Here is a 16,845-nt window from a genome sequence, read left to right as displayed (position 1 = left end):
AGGAACATCCCGAGGGAGTGAAGTGAAACAATGTCCAGTTAATAGGATGTGCTATCCTATCCAGCAGCCTAATTTTGTCAAGATTTTTAAACTTTTAAAAGCAGACCCACAATTAGGATTAGAATTAAATGAAGCGTGTTATGTAAACGCTATTGACAAAAACCTTTTGCATGAATGAGACTATGTAACAACTCATTGCCTGGAAATAGCTTTAATTTTGTGCTTATAGCACTCTTTGAATGGACATGAATTTTAGCACCAATGATGTAAAGTGAAATGTTTTGTATTAAATATTTTAATGCTTCCAAGATTACAGGACAGAAGACACAAACAACCCGAGCAAAGATGGTTGCTCCTGATTTTATTTTCACTAAAATGTGTTTAAAATAGTTTATCCAGTATATGTGAGAACTAATGCCAACTACGTCTATGTTCTTAAAGAACTGAGTATGGATAGTGAAGTAATGTGGGTATTTAAATCTCCTTTACATTATTTAAAATGCTTCAGTCCTGATAAGAGAAAACAGTTGAGAAAATTAATAAGACTAGATGACTCAATGCTTTAAATGACTTTTACATTTTAATGACACTATTTGTAGTCCTCACCATTACAGAATGCCAACCACACTTATCTAATCTTATCTGAGTGATTTCCAAACACACAATTACTTTTCTTCAAGCAGACAAAGCTGTACTTTAGACTCCCACATATAAAATTTCAGGATCCACCTGTGAAAACACAATTTGTCTTTGTGGGAAGATAAGTGTGTACATCCATGTGAGCGCACATATGCATGTTAGGAATGTTATTGAAAAGATAGACAATTCCCATGAACCATCTGATGGCTATTCTGCTATACATTAAAGATGAAATAGTGGCACAAGAGACAAAAAAAAAAAAAGTAACAAAAGTCACATCTTAAAACAAAAAGAACGATATAGATTATCAACAACACTATACTCTCACTCCCTGAAGACAGTGTTCCTTTACGTCCTTGAGGGACCATAGCTGTGAAACGCCAATATAGTTTTATTAATTTATGAAAAAATACTCAGCTTGAACTAGGGAAACTTTCAAATTGCAAGTGAGCTTCTAAACATATGATCCTCCCCTCTATTCAAAGTTTGTTATTAATAACAGCACGTCCTAGGAGTCTTAATCATACACTAGGCATGTTATAAAACACATAACAAAAAGATGGCCCTTGCTCCAAACAGCTTACAATCCAAGTAAAACAAACAACAAACCATTTCCTCCAATGCTGTTTTTAATAAGGCTTTTAATAGTTTCTGCATATCTAGCCTGTTTCTATAATCTCCAATTTTTCTCATATTATATGAATAACCTGTACAACTATCACAGCTGTAAAACTAATACATCGAAGTCTGCTGTGGATTCTAGTCCTCTGAATTTATTTTTACCATGGGCTTTATTGCTCAGTAGTGTTACATATAGTAGTGTTAGCCATCTATTTTTTAAAATGACAGCTAAAGCTATCTGAAAAAGAGTTGCATAGTGTCTGCTCACAAAGCACTTTTTAAAAGTTATCATGTGTCCTGAAGTGCTAGATTCACATGACTTTAAGCAGTAAAAACCCCAAGGGGTTGTTTAATCAGTCTATTGCATCTGAGGCACCTTAAGGTGACAGACTTGTAGCTACATAAAGAGCCTGATCTTGCAGCTTTTAATCAAAGGCTCCTACAGAAACAAAGACACCCCCCCCAAAGCAGTCCAATGGTGTTCAAAACTTCAGAAAATAGATGAGAGTCAATTCAATGTTTCATTCATTCATTAGCTCTATAGTCAACAAAATTCAAAAAAGCATTGGCTGGTTAGAAAACTTCGGTGCCTCAGGCGCGCACTTCAATAAATGAATTAAAAATCTCAGAATGATGCTCATTGTTATAAAAGCAACCCTTTCTCCTCAAAGGACTCACATCAGACATCTCCAAAGCCACCTCAAAAATTTATGAGAAACTCATAATGCCTCAGAATGTACAGCTGCAACTTATTTTGCAATCCATTCCCAATAAACTATATATACAAACTATCAACAGTTCTGTGTATACACTTATTAAGGGAAATTCTTATTTACCAAAAGATTGCAGAATAAAATGAGGCATGAAGCAAAATATGCAAGATTATCAATAGTCAACAAGAAGTTTATGGCATTTATTACTGCAGTCCTTGCTAAGAATGGTAATTTAAAAATAACGTGAGTTACAAAGCAAACCATATTACCACTCCACAGAGTGGTTGGATACTATCATTTCTCTCCTACATGTGGTATAAATAAATGTCAAATATTACAAGTGCAGTTCATAACAGTATCCTGCATGACAAATGTTGATAAAAAACTATGAAACCATTAAGTACAGCTAAAACAAGCCTCATTCATCAGATGTAAAAATTGCTGAAGTATGATATTTATTATAGGCATAGTGTTACCATTACCTATTGTTTAAAGCTCCTGTTTTCAGTTGCTTACAAATTTGCCAAACTGTAACAATGCTTTTGGCTGACATTTCCATGCCAGGTGTAGGCCAAAGAGTGATTTTATTTTATTTTTAAAAGTTTTGCAAAAAGATTCAGTTATTTCTGAGAATGAAATTAGGGGAACGATATTTTAACTCATGTTAAAATATTCTTCCTTTTCATGGCTCCAACAGCGCCATGCTTTGGAGAAGGCACTGATCTCAGGAAGATGCTTTTTCTTGTCACCATGAAAAAAATAAATTTGGCGGAGTTGGAAAATCTCAGCTGACAAATGCTTAAGAGACTTGTAAAAGTTCTGCAGCTATGTTCTTAGAAGATTCTAACTGCACTTAGAAGTCTCCAGCTTCAAACCAGAGGGGCTGAGCAGTATTTTCTCTCCAACTGCAGCAGGCTACTGAAGAGCTGGGCAGAGGAGACTGTCCATCCTGTGCTCTTTCACCAGTTCCCCTGCTTCCACCCCGGCAGCAAGAGAAGAAGGATGCAGCTTGAATGGGAGGACAGGATTACTGGGAATAGAATGAGAGGATGACTGGGAGTCAGTGGGGAGTGGAGTGGTGGAAACTAGATGAGGAACCCTGAAGTGAGTACTGGAAATGGGCCAGGTATTTAAAACAAGGAGCAGGAGATGGGGTGAGAAACAGGACAGATATAAGAACTGTAAGGGAGGTAGGGCATAATCAGAAAAGGTTCACACTTCAGAGGGACAGGTTACAAGGGTTTATAATCACTGGAGCACATTTGCCACCAAAATATTCAACCCAAGATTTTAGAGTCTGAACATAACTCTGCTGTCAGCAAATATCCATGGAATCTATGATGCAAAGCACAAGTCTCTTTCTCATTCCTCTTTAGCAGTTGCTCCACATAAAGGATGACAACCTACTACTGCTATCAGTTACTCCATCAGCTCTACTACCAAAGATCTGTGCTATGGCTCTAAAAATTCCAGCACTGATGAGCCATGTATTGGGCAGGATGATTTCACATGATGGAATTTCTATTTTTTCCAATTGACTTTATCTACTTACTCATGTGAACACTACAATCAATCTGTATTGTCCTAACCAGGATTTTAACTTGAATTAGTTAATTCAAGGTAATTTGATTTAAAAAACAACAACATATTTTTGGGTGGCTCAAATTAGCACTGAAATTAATAGGGGCTCAAAGTGACACAAATTGTCTTCATGTGAGGATCTGATTGCAAAACTACTGCTGCCTTTAATACATATTTGGTTGGTAGTGAATGTTTTGATATTTTATTTCAACATGCATTTTGGGGTGAGAATAGAAAGGGAATCCCTAGGCACCTAGAGACACAGGGAAATGATGCTAGAACTTACTATTCATAATGGTGTTTGATCATGGTTATTGACAGGGTAGCAACACAAGAAGCCCTCAGTGTCAGATGGCAAAGGAGTTACAAGAATATCCCTGATTCTGGTATGTACATTCTGATTTTCAAAAGAATGTCTCAGGGGGTCTTAAAGGAAAGCCAGAGTCATACTGGTCATTAATATTACTGTAAAACGTATAGACAGATAATTTGCAAGGAATTAGATATATTCTGAAAATATGCTCTGTATCTCAGCAGAAGTGGACAAGTAGGTTTCCTATCAGATAAAAATGCTTATTCAGCTGTCTCTCTGGCTAAGTCTACTGTTAAAATGTTATAGTGCTTTGGCACCGCCGCTGGGAGAAAGCAGTGCCGTAAACCAATTAAACAAGGAGCGCATCAGTGGTGCTTTACAGCAGGGGCAGAGCTAGAAAGTAGCAGCGCAGAAAAGTGGCAGTGTACACTAGGGATGTGAAGGTTTAACCGGTTAATTAGTGGGACTGCCATAGGCAGGGGGCCCGCTGCAGACTGGGGCTGTTCCAGGGACGTCCTGTGGAGCAGCCTCTGTATGCGGTGGGCCTGGGCCCTCCTAAGACAGGGGTTGCTCTGATCAGGATGCCAGAGCAGGACATGCCCCACCACAGGCAGTGGCTGCTCTGGGGTCGTCGCTGGAGGTTAAAGGGTTAGCTAATTAAATAGGATTTTACATCCCTAATGTACACACGGCCTCTGTTTGGAAGGATGCAAGGTAACATAATGGAAACATATTTACATGCAAAGTCAACAAGGGGAAGACACTGTGGGGGAATCTTCGGAAATAAACTTGGCCTTGATTTCATTAGAAGCATCTCTCAATGCTATAGTAATAAGCGAGTAGCTGATCCTGAACTGAATCTTACAATCATGTATATTGTCCCTCTGGAGTCAGCAGACCAGCTATTTCTGTGAGTGTTCAGTGGAGAAAGAATTGAACATAACAGGGGAATGCATCGAAGGGACTGAGGTGCACTGTTTATTAACCTGCAAGGCAAAGTGGGGGCTGGCATTGCCCAGAGGAGAGGATTTTTCTTCTATTAGAAGCGCACATTCGCACATGCCTTGATGCACAGAAAAATTTACTCTGCATATGGATGGAAAAAAATCCACAGATGGATTAAAAAAAAAAAAAGAAAAAAAGAGAGTAGAGTGAACATTGCTCACAATCCTAGGTACTTTGAAAACCATCCCAGAGTGTTTCAGCATAGCCCGGAATGGACCAGAACAGACAAGAGCCACACAAGGCCAGAAATCAGTACTGTTTAGAAGTGTGAATAAAGAAATACACAATGAAGAATAATTAAAAAATAAGAGTGGTTATCATGACCAAATGCCAATGAATCAAATAAAAGCTTTCCAACATATATAATTTTCTTTTAAAATAACACTGCAAAACAACTCTTTACATGATATCATTTCCAAACATATACAGACAGTTCTTATAGTGTGATATGAACTAGACAATACAATCAAAGCTACTTCAAGACTGATGTAGCCAAAAGGTAATCAATTTGTGTACGCAGTGTAATACCCAAATTCATGGAAGCATTTTTCATGGTTCTGGGCAATCTCTGGTTTCTGTTATTGATTGGTACTGAAACATACACCATTTACTTATACAGCTTAATGAAAGAAAAACCTTTGCAAGAGAAACCTATTCAGCTCACAGAAGGCAAGCTGCAGTGAAATGCATGGCATGCCAAACTCTATTTTAATATTATAACATTCCTTGGATGAAATGAAAAACATGTATCAAATTCCTGCCTTTAACAATAATCCATTAAAAAACTCAAAACAAAAAAGTTGATGATGTTTTGAATTCTCATGGGCTGAAGTTCTTAGAAACTGGGGGCTTGATTTCAATATGTTCAGCAGGCAGGGAATTGTGTGTATCATGGCAATGTCTAAATATTTTTACAGTTAAGTTTTTCAGCAATAAAAACCTACTTACAAAAAAGCAGGAGAGCTACTTGCATTTGGCACAAACCTTTCTAGGATGACACAAAGTTTCTAACACTCTATTTATTTTTCTCAACATAAATGTCTATTAGGGAGCCAAATGAATAATCTACAACTAATAATTTATTTCAAAGAATTCTGTGGCTATTCCAATGTCCCCCAAATACATGCACTATTGAAAACATTTTTTACAAATATTGTTCACTTGTTGTGATTGGTCAGAAGTTGCCCTGTATTGTTTCTGGCAAGAGAAGCATAATCCTAATCAGATTTCTGGGAAAAACTACTGATCCAAAGAAAAATTTAAATTCTCTTTTCAAAAAAGCAACAAAACTCAATTTCTTCTCTACAAGCACTATGCCAACCAAGAGTCAGACTGCAGGGGAAAGCCTGGTCACACAAGGTAGTAAATGCAGTAAAATGTAGTAAAAGATTGTGATTGTGACAATTCACTGCTCCCTGTTTGGAACTCATGTCAAAGCCTTGAGTGAAACTAAAAGGTTCATGGAAAGCAAATACAAGACGACAATTAACACAGCTGAAGCTGATTAGTTAAAGCACGTAAATTTGCTTTGACCTCTAAAAAGTTACATGCAGGAAGAATTGCAGATGTAATTTGGAATCTTAAAGCAAGGACTAACAGGACATCTAAAAAGGTTCACAAGTTGAACTTACCTCTAAAGTCTGCATTAGGGTTGGTTTAATTGCATCCTTCATCAAAACTGCCAAAGCACCCGTTACTCCCTAAAAAACAAAGAGTACACATTGTAAGAATTCATTTTACATCCATCCAAACAGTTTAAGTTGAATGACTTTGAAATATGAAACTAAAGTTCTATAGAGAAAATTTGTTCATAAAATAAGAATGGCCATATTGGATCAGACCAAAGGCCTATCTAGCCCAGTATCCCAAAGGTCCATCTATCTCAGTATCCTGACTTCTGATAGGTACCCAACAGGAAATGAACAGAACAGGCAATATTAAAGTGATCCCTCCCCTGTCTCCCACTCTCAGGTCCTAGAAAACAGAGGCAAGGGCTACCATTCTTGCCCATGCTGGATAACAGCTATCAATAGGCCTATCCTCTATGAATGTATCTAGTTATTTTTTGAACCCTGTTTTAATCAGGGCATTTATAACATCCTCTGGCAAGGTGTGCCCAGATTGTGCACAGTGTGGAAAAATTCTTCCTTTTGTTTGTTTTAAACCTGTTGTCTATTAATTTCATTTGGTGACCCCTAATTTTTGTGTTAAGAAAAGTCAAGAAACTGTATCTCTGAATCTCGTCCTGAAGTGACATGCATCAGTAAATGTTGGGATAGTTGGTAACTCCCATTATTATTGAGCTTTTTATTTTTATAGCCTCTCTAATCTCCGTGAGCATTTCATACTTATTATCACCATCCTGAACAGGTGCTCAATTACATATCCCTACAGCTATATTCTTATTAGCACATGAATTACTATCCATAGAGATTCTATGGTATAATTTGATTCATTTAAGATTTTTAGTTCATTTGATTCAGTATCTTCTTTCACATAGGCTACGTCTAGACTGCATCCCTCTGTCGACAGAGGGATGCAAATCAAGCACATGGAAATTGCTAATGAAGCAGGCATTTAAATATTCCACACTTCATTAGCATAAACATGGCCACGGCTTTTTTCGAAACAGAGCTTTTTCAGAAAAAATGGCAGTCTAGAAATGGATCTGTCGAAAACAAACCATTTTTCGACAGATCCTGTATTCCTCAAAAAATGAGGTTTATAGGATCTGTCAAAAAAAGGGTTTATTTTCAACAGATCCATGTCTAGACTGCCGTTTTGTTTTTGTTTTGTTTTTTCGAAAAAGCTCTGTTTCGAAAAAAAAAGCGGTGGCCATGTTTATGCTAATGAAGCACGGAATATTTAAATCCCTGCTTCATTAGCAATTTTGATGTGCCTAATCTATATCTCTCTGTCGACAGAGAGGTGTAGTCTAGGCACTCATATAATGGTGCTCCTCTACCAGCACAACCTGTTTTGTCTCTCCAATAAAGTCTGTACCCTGATATTACTTAGGTTTGTATCAATATCCTCATTTAATATGATGCCATCTTTAGGCTTTTAGCATTTGTATATAAGCACTTTAAAAACTTGTCACTTTTTAGCTTTCTGTCATTACATGATGTGATTGAGTGGGACTCTTTCATTTCACTGTTTCTCATGAGAGGTTACCCGTATTTTGTCATCTTCCATCTTCGCTTTACTAGGACATACAGAATCTCCATCAACAGACCCTCCCTAATAGATGTCTTGGTCAGATCCATGTGCTTCTCTGCACCTGTACGCATTCCCCCACCCGAGTTTAAAAAATGCTCTATGACCTTTTAAATTTTCAGTGTCAGCAATCTGATTCCATTTTGGTTTAGGTGGACCCTATCCTTCCTGTATAGGCTCCTCCCCTCCCAAAAATGTCTCCAGTTCTTAATAAATCTATACTCCTCCTTCCTATACCATTATTTTATCCATGCATTGAGACCCTGCAGTTCTGCATGTCTACCTAGCTTTGCGCATGGAACTGGAAGAATTTCAGAGACTGTTACCATGAAGTGTCCACTTGAGAAAACCCTGGCTGGGATGATTTAGTTAGGGCTGGTCCTGCTTTGAGCAGGGGGCTGGGACTGGATAACCTCCTGAGGTCTCTTCGAGCCCTATGAGTCTATGTCCAGATCTCTGATCGAACAGCCTAAATTTGGTCACCAGGACCTCTCTCCTATCATAGACTTTAAGGTCAGAAGGGACCATTATGATCATCTAGTCCGACCCCCTGCACAGTGCAGGCCACAGAATCTCACCCACCCCTCCCAGACTAATCCTCTCACCTAGATCTCAGATATTGAAGCCTTCAAATACTTTGAAGACCCCAAGATGCAGAGAATCCTCTAGCTGTGATCTGTATCCCATGCTACAGAGGAAGGCGAAAAACCACCAGGGCCTCTGCCAATCTACTCTGGAGGAAAATTCCTTCCCGACCCCAAATATGGTGATCAGCTAAACCCTGAGCATGTGGGCAAGACTCATCAGCCAGACACCAGGAAGTTCTCTAGTAATTCCTATCATCCCTCCATTGACCTATTTCCCACTGATATTGAATGGTCAATTAGTTACCAAGAGTATGTTATCTCATCAAACCATCCCCTTCATAAACCCATCTAGTTTAATCTTGAAACCAGATAGATCTTTTGCCCCCACTACTTCCCTTGGAAGGCCGTTCTAGAACCTCACTCCTCTAATGGTTAGAAACCTTCGTCTAATCTCAAGTCTAAACTTCCTACTAGCCAGCTTATATCCATTTGTTCTTGTGTCCACATTGGTATTAAGCTTAAATAATTCCTCTCCCTCCCTGGTATTTATCCCTCTAATATATTTAAAAAGTGCAATCATGTCTCCCCTCAGCCTTCTTTTGGTTAAGGTAAACAAGCCAAGCTCCTTGAGTCTCCTTTCATAAGACAGGTTTTTAATTCCTCGGATCATCCCAGTGGCCCTTCTTTGTACCTGTTCCAGTTTGAATTCATCCTCCTTAAACATAGGAGACCAGAACTGCACACAGTATTCCAAATGGGGTCTCACCAATGCCTTGTATAATGGAACTAACACCTCCTTATCCCTACTAGAAATACCTCGCCTAATGCATCCCAAGATCGTATTTGCCTTTTTCATGGCCATGTCACAATGGCGGCTCATAGTCATTCTATAATCAACCAGGACTCCGAGGTTCTTCTCCTCCTCCGTTACTTCCAACTGATGTGTCCCCAGCTTATAACTAAAATTCTTGTTATTAACCCCTACATGCATAACCTTACACTTCTCACTATTAAATTCCATCCTATTGCTATCACTCCAATTTACAAGATCATCCAGATCTTCCTGTATGATATCCCGATCCTTTACTGAATTGGCAATAGCGCCCAACTTCGTGTCATCCACAAATTTTATTAGGACACTTCCACTTTTGGTGCCAAGATCAGCAATAAAAAGATTAAATAAAATTGGCCCCAAAACTGATCCCTGAGAAACTCCGCTAGTAACCTTCCTCCAACCTGACAGTTCACCTTTCAATGTAACCCGCTGTAGTCTCCACTTTAACCAGTTACTTAACCACCTCTCAACTTTCATATTAATCCCTATCATTTCCAATTTAACCAATAATTCCCCATGTGGTACTGTATCAAATGCCTTACTAAAGTCGAGGTAGATTAGATCCACTGCATTTCCTCTATCTACAAAATCTGTTACTTTCTCAAAAAAAGGAGATCAGGTTGGTTTGGCACGATCTACCTTTTGTAAAACCATGTTGTAATTTGTCCCAATTGCCATTAGCCTCAATGTCTCTAACTACTTTCTCCTTCAAAATGTTTTCCAGGATATTACATACTACAGATGTCAAACTAACAGGCCTATAGTTACCCGGGTCGCTTTTTTTCCCTTTCTTAAAAATCGGAACTATATTAGCAATTTTCCAGTCAAATGGTACAACCCCTGAGTTTAGAGATTAATTAAAAATTTGTGCTAATGGGCTTGCAAATTCATGTGCCAGTTCCTTTAATATTCTTGGATGAAGATTATCTGGGCCCCCCGATTTACTCCCATTAAGCTGTTCAAGTTTGGCGTTTACCTCGGATATGGTAATATCTACCTCCTTATCTTTAGTCCCATTTGTTAACTTACCATTATCCGTAAGCTCTTCATTAGCCTCATTAAAGACTGAAGCAAAGTATTTGTTCAAATATTGGGCCATTCCTAGATTATCCTTAACCTCCACTCCATCCTTAGTAATTAGCGGTCCTACTTCTTTTCTTGTTTTTTTCCTATTTATATGGCTATAAAACCTTTTACTATTGGTTTTAATTCCCTTTGCAAGGTCCAACTCTACCTGACTTTTAGCCTCTCTCACTTTATCCCTACATGCTCTAATCTCAATAAGGTAGCTTTCTTTATTGATCCCTCCCATTTTCCACTCCTTATACGCTTTCTGCTTTTTCTTAATCACCTCTCTGAGATGCTTGCTCATCCAGCTTGGTCTAACACACCCGCCTATAATTTTTTTCCCTTTTCTAGGGATACAGGCTTCTGACAGCTTCTGCAACTTTAACTTAAAATAATTCCAGGCCTCGCCCACTTTAAGATCCATAATTTCTTTAGTCCAATCAACTTCCCTAACTAATTTCCTTAATTTACTAGAGTTAGCCCTTTTGAAATCAAAAACCCTAGTCTCAGATTTATTTTTGTTTATCCTTCCATTTAATTTAAACTGAGTTAGCTCATGATCACTCGAGCCTAGGTTGTCTCCTACAACCATTTCATCTATGAGGTCCTCGCTACTCACCAAAACCAAATCTAAAATAGCATCCCCCCTTGTTGGTTCAGCAACTACTTGATGAAGGAATTCATCAGCTATCACATCTAGGAAAATCTGGGCCCTATTATTATTACTAGCACTTGTTCTCCAGTCTATATCTGGAAAATTGAAATCTCCCATGATTACACAGTTTCCATGAGTATTTACTTCATTAAAAACATTAAAGAGGTCTCTATCCATATCCAAATTGGATCCTGGTGGTCTACAACACACCCCAAGCACTATGCCAGGGGAGGGTCTGATAGTTTTCTTCCCCAATGTGATTTTTGCCCAAACGGACTCATGTCTTCTCCAGTCCATCACTTTTTATTTCTTTACAATCTACCTCATCTTTGATCTACAGTGCAACTCCACCACCTTTACCCTTATTTCTGTCTTTCCTAAACAGCATATACCCTTCAATACCTGAACTCCAGTCATGCCTAGTATTCCACCATGTTTCTGTTATTCCTATAATATCTGGTTTCACTTCCTGGACCAATAGCTTTAGTTCCTCCTTTTTGTTACCTAGGCTCCTCGCATTGATGTATAAACATCTTAATTTTTGCTCTTTGGCCTCATTCACATTCTTTACCCCATTTGGCACGGACGTTATACCCCCAATATGACCTATTAGACTAGTATCCACCCCACCCTTCCTCATGTTCATTCTCCTACCCGCAGCTATATCCTTTCTTACTTCGTTTTCCTCCCCCTCAGTGTTAAAATCTGGCGTAGAGATTACCTGGGCATCTCCCAACCGTCTCCCCCAAATTCCTAGTTTAAAGCTCTCTTAATAAGTTGAGCCAGCCTCCATCCTAGAAGCCTATTTCCCTCCCTACTTAGGTGAAGTCCATCTCTAGAGAACAGTCTTCTGTCAATAAATGCCTCCCAATGACCATACATCCCAAAGCCCTCCTTATAGCACCACTGCTTAAGCCATCTATTGATCATCTATCCTCCCTATGTCATTGATACCATTGATATATCATGTACCACTACCACTTGCTCTTTCCCAGCACATCATGTAAGTCTAATTAGATGTTTCAAGAAAGCTGCAACCTTCGCATTAGTCATGTAAGGCATCATGTGGCTTTCCTGGTCATCACAAACCCAGCTATCTGTATTTTTAATGATCAAATCCCTCATAACTATTACCTTTCTGTTCCTACTCTCAGAGGGGAAGCTGTGTGAGTCTGTAACTGAAATAACTTAAAAACAACAAATGGTCCTGCAGCACCTTAAGAGACTAACAAAAAACGTAGCTAGTACCATGAGCTTTCATGGGCACAATCCACTTCTTCAGATGTTGTAGACGGGCCATCAAAAACACTGAGAAAGCAAAGGGGCAATAAGCCTGCCAATACTGCCAAGGATATGAAAGGTGTACTTTGCTCATGAGGAATGACCATCAATATCATAGGTTTCCAGGTACAAAGTGGAGAAATGAAAATGTAGTCCCTGAAAGACCTATATAAGCATATGGTGGAGAAAAGAATGTAAACAGATACCACGAGATTATCTCTCATTTATAATCCCGACATACCAACTGAAAAGAACTCCTCCAACAGCTCTGTCAATGAGCCTAAATTTGAACCAATAGAGCTAGCAATGCAAACACTGAAATGAATATATTATGACGCAATTTTACAATAATAATTATTACCACCACAGTTTGCATCAAATTAATTTGTCATTTGCAACACATAACAATTGAATTCAGATCTTCAGAAGAGAAAGGACTTACCCTCTCATAATGATGAGTTAAGGAAACTGAGACTAGGGAGGTAAGAGATTAGTCGACGAGCTGATAAGCAGAAGCTTACTGAATAGTCGACTAGTGATGCGACTAGTCATTCCTCCCCCTTGCTATCAGAGAGAGGCAGCAGGGGGGAGAGCAGGAGCTGGTGCTGGGAGGAGCCATTTTAAAAGCCAGTTCCCCCCAGCACCGTCTCCGAGGAAGGTAGGGGAGGAAGAGGCACAGCAGAAAATGGCGCAAGCAGGGACTAAATCAGTCTCCTCTCAATCTACTTCTGCTGCGATTCTGCTTTTGAAGTGTACCCGGCAGGGCTCTTGTACATTTCAAAGGCTCAGGTGTTGCAGGGAGCATGGGGCCAGCATGGGAGTCCTCTACTGACTCAATAGGGCTCTTGTACATTTCAGAAAGAAGCCCTGTGCTCCCTGCAGCTTTGCTACAGTTCAAAGGCAGAGGTACCCTTATAGACTAATCGAATAGTCGATGGAAATCCCATAGTTAATTAATCTAAACTTAACATCCCTGAGACCACACTTTATGATTTGTTAGATATTTCCACATTTTTGCCTGTTACAAGTGTCTAACCACAGTCATCACAAAATAAATTACACTGAAATGGGATGAGACATTGGTAATGAAATACTCTATTTGTCCCTTGTCTGTGGATTAACAATGACTAGATTTTCAATTGCATGTTAGTTTCTTAAAAGAAAAAAAAAGGTCTCGCTTATATTTTAAGGATCAGAAACAAAGACCACCAAAATTCTGACGTTTAACAAAATGGATAAAGGTCTAACATTTCTCACACGAAGAGAGAGAAGGTGCTATTCCATTTATGACTAACAATCAAATTGATAAACTGAGACACATGAAATAGACATAGGGATGTTAAAAGAAATCAGATTGCCACCATGTCTCATTGTTCCTTTCTGTCCACCCAAACACACGAATATAACATTGTAGCTAAGAACATAAGTTATTTATTTTAGACAGAGGAAAAAAGAGATGAAATGCCAGTGAGAAGTCAGCATTAAGTGCTCAATCAACTAGTATCTCATATGCTATATTCTAAAAGTTTATTTTAACTTGATTTAATGATTTTTCCTCTTTATTGTCCCCAAGCTACTTAGTAAAAATGACTGATCATATTGTTGCTTTTGATTCCTTAGATCCCGGTCATTTAAAAAAAATCTTTGTATAGTTTAGATTTTTTTAAAAAGGATATTAAATTTTTTATCTGTTCAACTTGGCTTTACTTGCTGTATAAAGAAACCATTTGATTTATTTACAAAACCTGAAGCATTTACCAACTAAAACCTTAAGTACAGAATTTCTAACCCAATGCCTAACAATTTAAAATTAAACTAAACAATTGTTAGCAATTTCTCCATTCAATCTCAGGTTTACTGAGTTAGTTCGATCAGAAATCAAATACAGAACATTGTTCTTCCTAGGTAACAAATCACAGAGGGATAGCTGCTTTAGTCTGTAACTTAAAAAAAAAGCTTAAAAAATGAGTGGTCCTGTAGCACCTAGGAGACAAAACTATCGAGAGAGAGAGAGAGAGAGACAGACAGACAGAGAGACAGAGAGAGAGAGAGAGAGAATCATGAGCTTTTGTGAGCACAACCCATTACTTCAGATGAGTGGAGCAAGAAGCATAGAAACCTCAACATTGCTTTAAATCTGCTTTACATTTTGGAATTTCTGTGCCTCTCTCTCCACTCATCTGAAGAATTTGAGGAAGAACAAGTAGCCCATGAAAGCTCCTAATACTATGTGTATATATAATTTTTTTTGTTAGTCTTTAAGGTGTTACAGGACCACTCATTGTTTATTAATTTTTTTCAAGTTAAACAAGTGTGTATTTTAAAGTAGTAAGAATATAACAGCAGCCATACTGGGTCAGATCAACAGTCCATCTAGCAGTATTCTGTCTTCCAACAGTGGCCAATGCCAGATGCCCCTGAAGGAGTGAACAAAACAGGTAATCATCAAGAGATCCCTCTCCTGTCATCCATTTCCAGTCTCTGACAAATAGAGGCTAGGGACACCATTCCTACCTGGCTAATAGCAATTGATGGAGATATCCTCCCTGAATGTATCTAGTTCTTTTTTAACCCAGTTAAAGTCCTGGTCTTCACAACATCCTCTGGCAAGGAGTTCCACAGGTTGACTTTGCGCTGCATGAAACAAAACTTCCTTTTGTTTGTTTTAAACCTGCTACTTATTAATTTCATTTGGTGACTCCCTAGTTCTTATATTATGGGAACAAATAAATAACATTTCCTTATTCACTTTTTCCACATCAGTCATGATTTTATAGATCTCTCTCATATCCGTCCCTTAGTCTCCTCTTTTCTAAGATGAAAAGTCCCAGTACTGACTTTAACACAGAGTTTTCACTTTATGGTAATGAACATAAAAGCCTTTTTTGCTTATGCTACACATTACGGCCACTCAGAACCATACAGTGACAGGCTAAGATAGATCTCTGATTCTCCTGTTCCAGAAGCACAGTCCCTTACCATTTTAACATAACATTAGAGGTTAGTAACATAGGGAGTATGACACATAGCTGAGCATTTCAGATTCCACCCCGTGAAGAGCAGTGCAATACATACATGCTAGGCAGTATGTTTCAACGCTGGCTAAAAAGGAAACTAAGGACACAAAGGCAATTTTTTGTTTCTATGATGCAATTCTGTATTTCATTACAGGTTTGCCACTTTCATACTACAGAAGGTAATGGAAATGCATTTATTTATTTTACCGGAATCATTACTCCACATCAAAAGAAAGAAATAGACATTGACATTTTCAGAGAACAAATGACAAAATATTAATATTGAAATGCTCTGGAGGACTAAGAAACACCTCTCCCACCATTTCCACTGGCAATCCCCATGTTTCAAGGTAGTTCAAAGTCTAGTTTGTTTGACTAAGTTTAGAAGACTTAACAATGCTACTCAATTAAAAACACGACACCTTACACCTGCCAATTGGTTGGGAAATTTCATCTCTTCCTCCCAGACAAGGACCTGACCACAGTTATCCATGCGTTTGTCAACTCAGAACACAATTTCTGTATCTGAACCTGAATGTGATGATAATGTAAAGCCTAAAGCTTGTATCTAATGTGCCTGTCCACCTTCTCCATATACCACCATGAATACTTCAGAGCTGAACTGTTGTATTTCCACCAGCTCCCAGTCCACTTGCAAACCCAATTCAAAGTCTGGGGCCTAATCTTCAAAGCCATTCATGGATCAGGCTCCAGCTATCCTAGAGGCCATTGGGGAAAAAAATTACAAAAGCACTTACGTGACTTAGAAGCTGAAGTCACAATTTCAAAAATGACAAACACCCACAACCTTATATTCCACTGACTTTCAAGTGCTTTTGTCTCTTTTGAAAATAGCAGTTAGGCACTTTTGAAAATTTTACCCCACATCTCAATTTGTGAACCAATGAGGCAGCTGTGCTCCTCTGAGACAATGCCTAGAACAAAGTGCATGAGAGCGTTGGATAAAGCACCAGAGATGATCCAGAGGTGGTTAGACTCCATGAAAATAGCTGATTTTCAGTTTTTAAAGACATTACAAGAACATTGGTCACAGGATAGTGGAGAATAGACAGTTCCTAAGGAGGATGACTGGATAACTGTGACGTTTCTTTCTTCTATTTATAACAAAACCAATCGTGGGATATATTTTTCTGAAGTTTTAGAACAGTAAGCAGTTTATTAAACACAAGGAAGTTGACTTTGAATAGCAGCATCTGAGTAGTCCCACTGACTTCAACAAGACCTATTTGTGCTTAAAGTTAAGCACATATACGTTTGATAGACTGGTGCCTAAGTTTGCAAAAAAAATATTCG

At 38.5% G+C, this 16,845-nt stretch overlaps 1 protein-coding gene across 3 annotated transcripts in view; it reads right to left on the bottom strand.

Moving 5' to 3' along the window:
- Window positions 1-16,845, bottom strand: part of MTHFD1L (methylenetetrahydrofolate dehydrogenase (NADP+ dependent) 1 like) — a 266,470-nt gene that overhangs the window by 151,921 nt on the left and 97,704 nt on the right. For all 3 annotated transcript variants that reach the window (XM_089777293.1, XM_075924433.2, XM_075924434.2), the window contains one exon: window positions 6,504-6,572. In XM_089777293.1, coding sequence (XP_089633419.1) covers window positions 6,504-6,572 — 69 coding nt within the window. The remainder of the gene's footprint in view (window positions 1-6,503; window positions 6,573-16,845) is intronic.

The sequence above is a fragment of the Pelodiscus sinensis genome, chromosome 3, assembly GCF_052426305.1.
Source record: "Pelodiscus sinensis isolate ZL-2025 chromosome 3, ASM5242630v1, whole genome shotgun sequence".
NCBI classification, from domain to species: domain Eukaryota; kingdom Metazoa; phylum Chordata; order Testudines; family Trionychidae; genus Pelodiscus; species Pelodiscus sinensis.
The sequence above is the reverse complement of the archived record's forward strand: the minus strand, read 5'-3'. Positions and strand labels throughout refer to the sequence as shown.